General features: G+C 34.0%; 1 protein-coding gene across 3 annotated transcripts in view; it reads left to right on the top strand.

The window, feature by feature from the left end:
- The window catches only part of LOC137253334 (uncharacterized), a 135,495-nt gene that overhangs the window by 106,333 nt on the left and 16,221 nt on the right, over positions 1–12,941 (top strand). Inside the window, exons 3-4 of one of the 3 annotated variants that reach the window (XM_067790078.1) lie at positions 625–820; positions 877–1,765. The exons of the other annotated variants lie outside the window; for them this stretch is intronic. Of the exons in view, the coding sequence (XP_067646179.1) occupies positions 625–820; positions 877–1,467 (787 nt within the window). The 3' untranslated portion in view covers positions 1,468–1,765. Of the gene's footprint in view, positions 1–624; positions 821–876; positions 1,766–12,941 lie in introns of those variants that run through there. 3 annotated transcript variants of the gene reach the window in all.

Below are 12,941 nucleotides of genomic sequence, written 5' to 3'. Positions count from 1 at the left end.
TGATTAAAATCCCCAGAATGCATTCGACCGACCATATTCCGCATCTGAATATTGACATTTGAACCTCATCATAGTCGGGTAGGAAAATATTAATTCTATCGTCTTAGATTGTGAGCTCGCATTATTATGAGTAAGCCGATGCTGCTAATTTTCAGCCGATCTCATGATTTACGACTCGAAATCAATTTTTCTATTCATTATCATTTTTACGTTGGACAGTTTCATATCTATCATTTGTGTGAGAATGGTGAAAATCCTCCAAAACGGCTTCTTGATACAAAAGTGGGTGTTTCGTGTTCTGAATCGCTAAAAAATACTAAAACTAAAGCCTGCTATGGAATCGTAACATCCGTAATCGTATAACTCGTCACGTAAAACATGGTTTTTGGATTATAACATAAGTGGTCGTACTACTTGTTTATATAATAACAATAATTCATGCAAAATAAACAGAGATTTGTTTGCTATCATATATTATAAACCCATTTAACTTATACGACTGTTATACATAACTTAAATGCGCAGAATTTTAAAAGATTGAAAAATAAAAAATAAAAAATGTAAGAATAACGAAAACATATGTTTGTAATTTGTGTAACTTTTAATGACATTTTATATTTTAAGGACAAACTGTAATAAATTAAACCCGAAGCAGAAGGGCATAATGGCACAGTTCATGAGTGCGCACACGGACTTGGCCAAAAGCTCAATGCCGAATTGTGCTCAGGGAAGGTCTACTGCCCACAAACTTTGGAAAGAGCTTAGCAAGCAGCTAAATGCCGAGGGACCACCAACAAAAAAAGCAAAACTGTGGAAAAAAGTAGGTATTTATATGTATATATGTGGTATAACATGAAACTAATTAGTTTCTGCTAGGTATACGCCGATCTAAAATACAAAACCAAAAGGAAGCTGTCATTAAACAAGGAGAGGAATTTAACTGCAGCTGAGGAGCTTATTGTTGAAGCAGCTGGTCTTGATGCATCTATTTCAGGAAACACTATTATTCAAACATATAGTAGTTCAAGATCGGTACCAGTTACAGTTGCTTCAAGACCTGCATCAAGGGCTTCAACTTCAAGCAGGAGTAGTGAAGCAAACTCGATTGCAAGTAGTTCCTGTTCGAACCTCCCTGCTTCGATTTGGACACGTCCAGTGTCGAAGGTTGCAACACCGAGAAGAACTAATATCAAGGCTGCGCTGCTGGAAGAAAATATTAAGTTGACAGCAGACCACCAAAAAGTTATGGGGGAAACATTTGACAGACTGCTTCAAATTAATTACAGGCAACTTAAAATAGATGAAAGGAAGCTTGAAATAAGTGAGCGACAGCTTGATGTTTCTCGGAAAATTTTAGCAATGAAAGAGGAGAAGCATCGAGTTGAAATGGCAGAAAAAGATATCAACTTGCAAATTAAAACTATTGAGCTGCAACAGTTGCAACTCAATCTGAAAAAAGGGAAGTAGGTATAAGTTGTCTTTAACCCTCTATTTTATTTCCTTTTTTATAATCTCTTCAATTCCCTCACTTCCTCTCTCATTTCTGAACCTAATTTCAATTCCCTTACTCCTAACATTTCATTTTCTCATATTCTATAAACTTTCATTTCATCATCTCGTCCTTTGTTCTATCACCTTTTCTTTCACGTGTTTCTCCTTTCCATGATTTTTTTTTGCTTCCTCCCATTCCCTACCTCTATTTACATTTTTATTTATGTTTTAGTAAGTAAAATTGGTTGAATTTGTTTACCTTTTTCAATGATTATTATTACTTCAGGTTAAGTTTTCATAAGTTGAATTTATATATAATAGAAACAAGTTTGAAAGAAATAAAAAGTTACACAAAAAAATACTTGGTCATTACTTTTTATTTAAAATGCATATATGAATATGCTATGCACATACCAACGATAACGTTGAATTGTCAATTTCACCTGCCCGTGGCGAATCCTGGAAGCTTCGATGTGATCATATTAAGTCGTTCCCGAGATGGTCGGGTTTGTACTTTAATGGTGCTTGTTACTAGAACGCACCGCATCTATATCCCCCAAAAAAATAATAAATAAACTAATAAAGGAAAAATAATTTCATTTGCAAAGTGTGAAAGCATATTTTTCGTTGGCAATTGTAGTTTTAAAAGAATTTAGAGTAGATATTATTTATTTGGTTGCTTTATAGCTCTTAGTCTACACAAAGAGGATAAGTCAGTAAGTAGGACTCAGTCTGCTACTCGCAGCCATTTGCTCGATGTTTTCTATGAGGTAGTCGCTGTTTTTTTTTTTTTTTTTTTTTTTTTTTTTTTGGCGAGATGTGCATAAAATGTCTTATATAGATTTTCGTGGAGTATTTGAGTTTATTTTTTCAACTGTATTTAATTAATTAATTTTCTCTTTCCAAAAATCACAGTTGCATAAGGTGCCTACACCGCATGGATAAATGTGAGAAATTTAAAAAACTCCCTCATAGAAAACATTCGGCATACATTTTTTGATTTCCAGCGAGTTACTCGCCACTCGTAGCAAATTGGTGGCTCTTATTATAATTTATCCTCTTTGGTCTACAATGCTGGCGAGAGTTTTATGAAGAGCCGTCACACGCTACTTTGACAACAACAAAGCAACCAATTTATGCCGAATTTTTTCTCAAGGAAGTTTTAGTTAATTTAGACCAGCGGTCATCATTTAGTGAAATAATTATTGGCGCTACTTCACACGTATTATTATTCTCTTTCGTCTTTATTCGGCTTTAGTTGTCGCTGAACAAGCAGAGTAGCAACATCGGATAAGGCTTATTGTTTATTTTCGCATTTGCGAAAAGATATTTTACAAACAAACGGTCATGCGCAGAATGTTTTCATGGCTTAATGTTAGCAATATTATGCGTCATTTTGTTTAATTTTTTCCTTAGACTTAAGCAATAAAGTAGTATTTGTATGGCATATTTTTTGTGTGTTAACAAACATGCGTGCATACGTCCTACCTCATTGATTTTTCATCAACAACTAAACCACTACCAAATAGTATGATTTTAGTTTTACTCACACAGCCACAGTTTTTGGGGACCCTTGATTTAGACATTTATGCGGTGTAGTGCCTTTGCTTAGTTGAGATTTTCGGAAAGATACTTAATTAATTAATTTAATGCAATCTTTAAAATAAACACAAATGCACCACAACTGTGCAAAGAAGGCATGTTTATAAATAAATCTGACAAAAAAAATACCGACTACCTTGAGAAAACATCGAGTAATTTGCCAAAGTAGCGAGTGACGGCTCTTAACAAATAAAACCTCTTCGATACTGGTAGAGACAACTTTTTCCGTCCCCGCTAAATCATGCCGCAAGCCTCTTAACAATAGCCGACAAATATCGCGGAAAGTAAATTTTTATGAACCAATTTATCCCAAAGCAGTGGAGACTTCCACCGGATTGTACCAACGTCACTATCCACGAATCCTTCAAACTCTTATTTGCTGTGCTATGCCGGCTAAAAGAGGCTCCTTTTGAAAAGTCATCAGAGTCATCGAAATCTCGTGTTGGAAATCATTTTGGTGTTGTTTGCGATAATTTCGAAATAGTTTAGGACTTTGTCTGGGAACTGGACTAAGAAGGCAATTGAAAAGTAAAGTCCCTTCTCCGCATACGAAAGTCAAGCTCTACAAGTCACTGACAACATAAAATTATAGATTCTTGTGGTATTCGATAGAAAAGTCTCACGCGTTGGCCACGGTACAGTAAAGGGGTGTCGTTAGAACACTATTTTTTTATGGAACGCTTAAACTTTGTATGGACTGCCAAGTGCATAACTTAATGTACAATTATGAAATTGTTGCGTAGGAAATTAGTTCTGCGAAATTTCAGTATGCAAGTTAAGGTATGATACCACCACCTACATAACAAAGGCATTTCCTTGCATATAAGCTGCTGCAGAAATAGACAATACCGGCAACAGAAAACTAAAGCGTCAATAGTCAGTTGATGCAGCTTACCAACAATCCAATTACATTAGAAACATAACTTGCCTAAATGCCTGACCTCACAGCATAGCAACAACAATTGCACGAGTTGGGTACGCAGCCCAACAGCAACCCACAACCCGCTACCTGCCTTTGCCTAACAAACCAGATATGATATTATTTATAATCAGCATAGCAACATCATATGCGTGAGCTCGTTTATTATCACAACAAAGGGTGATCGCCGCTTGCACTTATCTTAGCAACAGCAGGGTGGGCATGCAGCACATAAGCATTGCCTGCTTTACCACCCACTGCATAGCAAGTAACGTTTGGTTGACGAGCTTGGTAGGTAGGCCAGCGGTACAACAGGTTATGCCTTGATATGACTGATGCACGTCCGAAGCAATACAATTCTGTTGCTAGGTTGCTAGCAATAGTATCATAACGACCTTTTTCTGCACAACAACATCAACAGGTGAATACCGCCGATCACAAGGGTATTTAAGGCGGTGTCATCGCCCTTCAAAGGCAGTTCTTCTTTGGAAGTAAAGTAAGGTTGCAAAACAACCAATTTAATTTATTAAATAAAAGTGATTATCTAATATAAAATAAAGTTTGTGTTTTATTTGGAATAAGCAATATGACTCGCTTAACTGTACTAACTGTAACTATAACTAGCTAAAAAATATCCTTTCGAATAAAAGGATTAAATTGTGAATGTGTGCGGAAGCATATTTGAAAAATGTCCTTATGGAAGTTAAAATTTTTATTTTCGAATTCGATAAATTGAATAGAATTTAATTAAAGATACAAGTCGTAAAAGAATAAGGAATTAAATTGTGACTGCAAAAAATTCGTTAAGAAAATTTTAATTCCTTTTAAGAGGATCGTAAGAAAAACGAATTGCGAATATCCTTAAGTGTTCGACACAAAAATAAATGTGTACGCAATAGAAACCTTTGCGTTAAAAACAACTAAAAACAAAGCAAAATTTTGAAAATTAAATACAAGTGATGAAAACCTAAGCAATATTAACTATATTCAACTACCAATGGGATGTGAAAGCGGCCAAACCCAACTTTATCGAACGAGAGAGGAAAGAACCAGAAATTCTAGCAGCATATGTACATATGTAAGAAAAAATGTATGTTTAAAAATAATTTTTTTAAGTGTATTGCAGAAAAATATTTTGAGTAACTAGGCGATTAAAAATTAACTAAAAGATTTATATTTTGGATTCTAAAAATAAAAACTGTAATAACTAAAAACTAAAAATGGATAGAAGTGCAGTGACTAGTTTATTAGAATCGACAGTAGAAGTAGTTGAACAGAATTTTAGGGAACAGATGGCAGAATTAAAACGGGAATTTCAAGTATTTTGCCCCAACAAATAGAAGTGCTCAGACCCGTAACTATTGTCCAAGGTGTGCAAAGTACCCACACGAACCTTAATTTAGTTAAGTCTCTACCGGAATTTAGGGGAAAATTTCTGAATACCCAGCATGGAGAGAAGCAGCTAGATTCGCGATAAGTTATTATACTGAGGGCTCGGACCCTTATTATATTGCCATGGGTATTTTGCGCAACAAAATAACTTCAGCTGCTAATGAAAATCTTTGCGCCTTTAACACCCCACTAAATTTTAAAGCTATCATAACATATATGCGGATAAAACACCACTCCACATATTAGAGAACCAACTCAACACCTTGAGGCAGGGTAAAATGTCTATTAGTGAATATTGTGATGCAGTTGATAGGCAACTGACATTGATTTTGAATAAAAATATAATGACCTATAGCAGCAATGAGCAACTCACTCATGCATTTAATGTAAAGGCAAGGGAAAATGCTTTAAGGGTTTTTATTTCTGGTCTCAAGCGCCCACTTTCCGATACCCTTTTTTCTGCAAACCCACCTGACCTTCCCAGTGCACTTGCCGCAGCGCAAGAGTTGCAACATAATGGTGAACGATATGAGTTCGCACATACATATGCCTCGGGAAGATTACCACAATTGTATCAAAGTGCTCCATTGTCTAACACTTGGCCTCAACCGAATCGATCAAACAATTCAGTACAATATCCTGTCCCGATGGAAATAGATCAGGGATCCTCTTGTTTCAGGCAAAATCCTCAAACAAGAACTAATAACTCCGAGCCATTCAACCATCAACGAGCATTCCACCAGGGAAATAGTTTAAATAATCAAAATTCTTATCAACAGCGGTCGCGTCAACAAGCCAACACTTTCGCCCCATCACAACAACAGCATAGGAGACCTTATGCTAATAACATATCCAATTAGGCATCCTTGCAACGGTAACAAGCCAACAACTTCGCCCAACCACAACAACAGTGTAAGAGACCTTATACTAATAGGACCTCCACTCAGGCTCCTGCCCAAAAACTTCAGCGTATCAACGCTATGGGAAACGAGCCATATTCTCCCGAACTGGACGAATATGAAGACCCATTTCTGGATGAACCCTACTGCTCCGAAATAGGAGACACCCAATCACCAGATGAGATCAATTTTTTAGGCTAAGGTCCAACTTGCCCTTCATTACCCGAACGTTACCAAATGGGCAAGTTCTTAAAATTTTAGTAGATACGGGAACAGCGAAAAATTACATAAAAAGATATAACTTCTTGAAAGGTATAACCCCAATAAATTATCCCTTTCAATTGAGATCTATTAATGGCGTAAATAAAATGTCTGAGAAATGTAAAGTAAAAATCCTGGGATCTACTGCCACATTTTTTATACTTCCCCAATTAGATACTTTTGATGGAATCATTGGGTATGATTTGTTAAAAGATATCGAGGCAAATATTAACAATAAAGTTGGTCTCATTTTCCACAAAAACGGAAAAGAGAAACTTAACTTTTTTCAATGCCTAGAAGTAAACATGGCCCAAACTAAAACTCTTGACGAACCCTGTAGTATTAAAATATTGAAGCAGCGTAATTTGAATGCGTTTGCGAATCCCAATAGAGCTCTCCCATATAACACAAATGTTATCGCAACAATAGACACTTTAACTCAGGGATGCACCTTAACGTTAAGCTAATCGTTTATCAAAAAATTTCCACCGTTTCCGTTGAAACACTTCGAAATATTATCGATAAAGGAATTATCAAGATAAATTGTATCTCGTTTTTAACCGAAACGAAAAGCTTTCGTTAACGGTAAAAACGTTAACAAAAACGTGATACTTAAAGTTTGAATTGTGCTGGCAATGCTATAGCCATGGTGAAGCCAGTAAGGTGCTAACAGCGAGCGGACATACACACGAACTCCATGTAATTTGTTTGTGTAATTCGTTGGTGGTAATGTCAAAATACTCTGAGAAATGTTCGTACTGTCAAAATTCATGAGAAAAGTTGCAATCAGCTTGGCTAATGCCTTCACCTTTAATGACTCCGCCATCAATCAGCTTTGCCAGCATAGTTTGAAATTAATAATCAACATAAACGATTTGATTTCGTTTTGATATGGCAGAAAACGAAGCAAAATCACTTCGTTAATTTGACGTTCTTAACGTTAATAAACGAAACGAAATGACTTTGTTTCGTTTATTAACGTTAATTATCGTAACGAAATGATATCGGTTCGTTGGTTAAGCATGCCTGCTTTAACTGATAAGCCAATTTATTCAAGAAGCTACCCTTACCCAATCTCGGTAGGAAATTTTGTTAACAATGAAATTGAATCTCTGCTTAAAGACGGCATAATAAGAAAATCCTATTCACCCTATAATTACCCTGTCCATGTAGTTTCAAAGAAAGGTTTAGACGACGACGGAAATCTAAATTTAAGAATGGTTATCGATTTCCGGAAACTAAATGAATACACTACATCTGACAAATATCTTCTTCCCGATACTACAGTAATACTTTCAAATCTGGGCAAGTCAAAACTATTTACAACACTGGACCTTAAGTCTGGATTTCACCAGATTTTTCTTTCAGAGAAAGACAGGTGCAAAACTGCATTCAGCGTTTGCCCTTTGGTTTGAAAAATGCACCGAGCATATTTCAAAGGACAATTGACGACATTTTGCGCGATGACATCGGGAAAATATGTAACGTTTACGTTGATGATATCATCATTTTTTCACCCGATGAAAGCTCTCATTACAAGCATGTCGATACCATATTGAAAAAAATTGAACAAGCGGGAATGCGGGTATCGTTAGAAAAATCAAAATTTTTTAAAAGTGAAGTCTAGTTTTTGGGTTTCACAGTCTCACACAGAGGAATCCAAACATGTCCTAGCAAAGTAGATGCCATCCTTAATTACCAACAGCCAAAGTCGTTGAGATCGCTGCGGTCCTTTTTGGGTCTTTCCGGCTATTACCGCAGGTTTATAAAAGACTATGCGCATATATCAAAACCCCTCACAAAATATTTAAGACGCGATAATGGCCACGTTAGCAGTCGACAGTCTAAAAAAGTTAACATCTCCTTTGATGACGAAGCAGTCAAGGCCTTCAATAAATTAAAAACTATTCTGGCCTCGGAAGACGTCCTTCTTCAGCACCCAGACTACTCTAAGCCATTTGAGATAACAACCGATGCCTCATCCGTAGCCCTAGGAGCTGTACTTTCACAAAACGGCAAATCTATTACGATGATATCTCGTACACTGTCTAAGGCTGAAGAGAATTATGCTACAAACGAACGCGAACTTTTAGCTATAGTTTGGGCATTCCAAAAGTTAAGGCATTACCTATACGGTATTAAAAATATACATATCTTCACTGATCATCAACCTCTCACATTTGCCATGTCGGATTAAAATCCAAATTCCAAAATCAAAAGATGGACTGCATTCATAAACTCATTCGCGCCGAAATATTTTTATAAGCCCGGAAAAGACAACAAAGTAGCTGATGTACTTTCGCGTCAATATATTCATAACCTTGACGACACAGATGACACAGTTCATAGTGAAATTTCCCTTTCTCATACAATTAAATCAATCAAAAACCCTGTCAATCAATTTAGAGCCCAATTGGTGCTGTTACCATCCGAGGTTAACAGCAAGTCCACCAAACTTTTTTTCCAAAAACTCCTTAGACACACCATACACTTTAAAACTGCGGAATATCTTCTACAAACAATCCGCGAAAAAGTTAACCCAAATGTATTAAACGGAATCTGTTGCGATCTCGAAACCTTAGCAAGAGTCCAGTCGTTACTCCTGTCAAACTTCCCAGGTGTAAGATTCATCCACACAGAGAAATTGGTAATAGACCTAACAAAAAAGGAAGACCAAATCGAAACTGCTACTATGGAGCACAACAGAGCCCATCGCTCAATCCAAGAAAACTATAAACAATTGATATCTGAATATTTTTTCCCAGATATAAAAAAAACTTTATTAACAATAGCTACAAACTGTAAAACATGCCTGGAAAATAAATATAATAGACACCCAATAAAAACTGATATAGGCCAAACACCAATTCCAGAATATCCCGGTGAAATCCTCCACGTAGATATTTTCTCTGTTGAGAAATTTCACTTCTTTACCTGCATAGATAAATTTTCCAAATTTGCAATTACGATTCCCATTGAAACCAGATCAACGACTGATATTAAAACGGCTTTATTAATAATATTGAATAAATTCAAAAAAACCAAAACAATCGTGTCCGATAATGAAAAATCTCTTCATTCGAATACAATATCTAATATGTTAAAATATCATTTCAATATTGAAAAATTTTTCATACCACCCTTACACAGTAAAAGTAATGGCCAGATCGAAAGAGTGCATTCAACGCTAACAGAAATCGCTCGATGCATAAAAGCCGAACAAAATATAACAGATATTAAAGAAGTAATCTTACTTGCAACATATAAATATAACAATTCCATACATTCGACTGTAAATTCAAAACCAATTGATATTATTAATGATTTCACCAAAGATCACCTTGACTTAGTTAAAGCAGCACTTATTACTGCCCAAGATAATATCGTTAAAAAAGGAAGTAACAATCAGAAAATATTTCAAGAAGGTGAAAAAGTATATGTTCGCCGCAATAAACGTTTAGGGAATAAGTTAAATAAGGTGTACGTTCAAAATACAGTTCAAAAAGATTTGGGTACAACTGTCCTAATAAATGGCAAAAAAGTCCATAAAGATAATTTAAGGTAAAATTTTATCACAAAATGCCAATTGTTAAAAACAAAATTTTTTCCAACGACTTCTACTGTTCGCACTAAAGCTAGTGTTAATCAATTTCGATTTAAACATATTTCATTATAATTTATTTAATAATTTGGGAAAAATTTAAACAACGTGACATCAGGACGGACAAGGCGACAGCTGTTTCGATTATACCTTGTAAATCTCTTCAAAGCCTTTTCTCCCGGGAGTGGGAGTCGAACTCGCACCCCTACGATAGTTGAAATGGTTGTAAACGCATTCAGCTACGTCATGCCTGTTGTGAAGTCTTTCCCAATTGCCTTCTTTTTGCATATTTTAATCTTTTACACATTGCATACTTCGTATGCAATTATGTGTTAAAGCTATGCTTGGTACGGCGGTTTTCAAAGAAACTTTGGTTTTGTTGCTGTTTTCGTTCTATTTATAGAACTACAACGAATTAACCAATTTCGTCTGTTTGTATGATTTTTAATAATCGGGGATTGCCCATATTGCTTTTTTTAAATGTATGAAAACATTTATTTGAAGCAATTTTTTTAATTTTTATAATTTATTTAATAATTTGGGAAAAATTTAAACAACGTGACATCAGGACGGACAAGGCGACAGCTGTTTCGATTATACCTTGTAAATCTCTTCAAAGCCTTTTCTCCCGGGAGTGGGAGTCGAACTCGCACCCCTACGATAGTTGAAATGGTTGTAAACGCATTCAGCTACGTCATGCCTGTTGTGAAGTCTCAATTGCCTTCTTTTTGCATATTTTAATCTTTTACACATTGCATACTTCGTATGCAATTATGTGTTAAAGCTATGCTTGGTACGGCGGTTTTCAAAGAAACTTTGGTTTTGTTGCTGTTTTCGTTCTATTTATAGAACTACAACGAATTAACCAATTTCGTCTGTTTGTATGATTTTTAATAATCGGGGATTGCCCATATTGCTTTTTTTAAATGTATGAAAACATTTATTTGAAGCAATTTTTTTAATTTTTATAATTTATTTAATAATTTGGGAAAAATTTAAACAACGTGACATCAGGACGGACAAGGCGACAGCTGTTTCGATTATACCTTGTAAATCTTTTCAAAGCCTTTTCTCCCGGGAGTGGGAGTCGAACTCGCACCCCTACGATAGTTGAAATGGTTGTAAACGCATTCAGCTACGTCATGCCTGTTGTGAAGTCTTTCCCAATTGCCTTCTTTTTGCATATTTTAATCTTTTACACATTGCATACTTCGTATGCAATTATGTGTTAAAGCTATGCTTGGTACGGCGGTTTTCAAAGAAACTTTGGTTTTGTTGCTGTTTTCGTTCTATTTATAGAATAAGTTAAATAAGGTGTACGTTCAAAATACAGTTCAAAAAGATTTGGGTACAACTGTCCTAATAAATGGCAAAAAAGTCCATAAAGATATTTTAAAGTAAAATTTTATCACAAAATGCCAATTGTTAAAAACAAAATTTTTTCCAACGACTTCTACTGTTCGCACTAAAGCTAGTGTTAATCATATTTCATTATAATTTTGCCATAACATTTTTTTACTAGTAATTGAGATTTATGCTAGAATAATTTGAAAAGTTCGAAAAATCACATTTTTTTTAATAGGGGAGGAAATTATTATATAAACAAACGTACATGTGCATACGGCAGCTTTAATTTCCCTAACATTGATTAATAAAATTTAGAAACCATGCAATTAATTTAATAAATCATATTTAAAAATCTTTTTTATTGCCCAAAATTTATTCATTATTAAAAAAATGAAAAAAAAGAGATTTTTACTAAGACACCGGATTTTTACAAATCAAAATTATTAAATTGTTAATTAAAAGTATTTAATAGCCAAAAAATCGTACATATGCATACGACACGTATAATTTTGTCAACATATCCTAAGTGACCCAAAAATGTGTTAAATATGCTAATTAAAGCAAATTACGGCAGAATATTGTTGGCCGAATACAAATAGCTTTGTAAAAAAAAATATATGAAAAGTTAAACATTTTCACTTGATACATTTTTGTTCAAGCGTGGCTTTTGCCGTTGTCATATTTAATAAGTACAAGAACAACGCGAACGTGTAAGCTCTGATAATATAATTAAATTCTGAGTAGTCCTCAAAAAGCTTATTATAAAATATACATTTTTTTTTTATTGAAATTTTTGTACGTTCATATATTTACGTAGTAACAAAACTATAAATAATAAAAAAAATAAACAAATTTTTAATTGTTCGCGAAAACGCTAATTAAAATTTTTTACAAATATATTTAATTCAAGAATTAATAAAGTAATTACAAAACAAATTTTGAATTATAATTATAAAAACTAAACGACTAATTATTATTTTTTCTATATATTTAATTTAATTTTTAAATTTAAATTAATTTCTATATAATTAATTTATAAAAACAAAACTTTTTTTTTGATAATTCGATATTATTAGATATTATTAAAACACAACTTTTGAATTGTCATTAAAAACGCTAATATAAAAACCAAACAACTACACTTCTTTTTCTCAATAAAATTTTCGCACAGATACGTTTATATGTACCTATGTATATGTAATTTAGTAAAAAAAAAAATTATAAATAATGTAATTAAGAAACAAGTTTAGATTGTCCTTAAAAAACGCTAATTATAAAACATGAATTTTTTTTACTTTAATGTTTACTATGAAGAATATAAATAAAACACTCATTTAGAATTGTACTTAAAAGGCTAACTATAAAAGAAAACAATTTTTTTTACTGGAATATTCGTATGCTTTTATTTTTGATTTAGTAACAAAATTAA

The sequence above is a fragment of the Eurosta solidaginis genome, chromosome 5, assembly GCF_040869045.1.
Source record: "Eurosta solidaginis isolate ZX-2024a chromosome 5, ASM4086904v1, whole genome shotgun sequence".
Taxonomy (NCBI): domain Eukaryota; kingdom Metazoa; phylum Arthropoda; class Insecta; order Diptera; family Tephritidae; genus Eurosta; species Eurosta solidaginis.
This window is presented reverse-complemented; position numbering and strand designations above follow the sequence as displayed.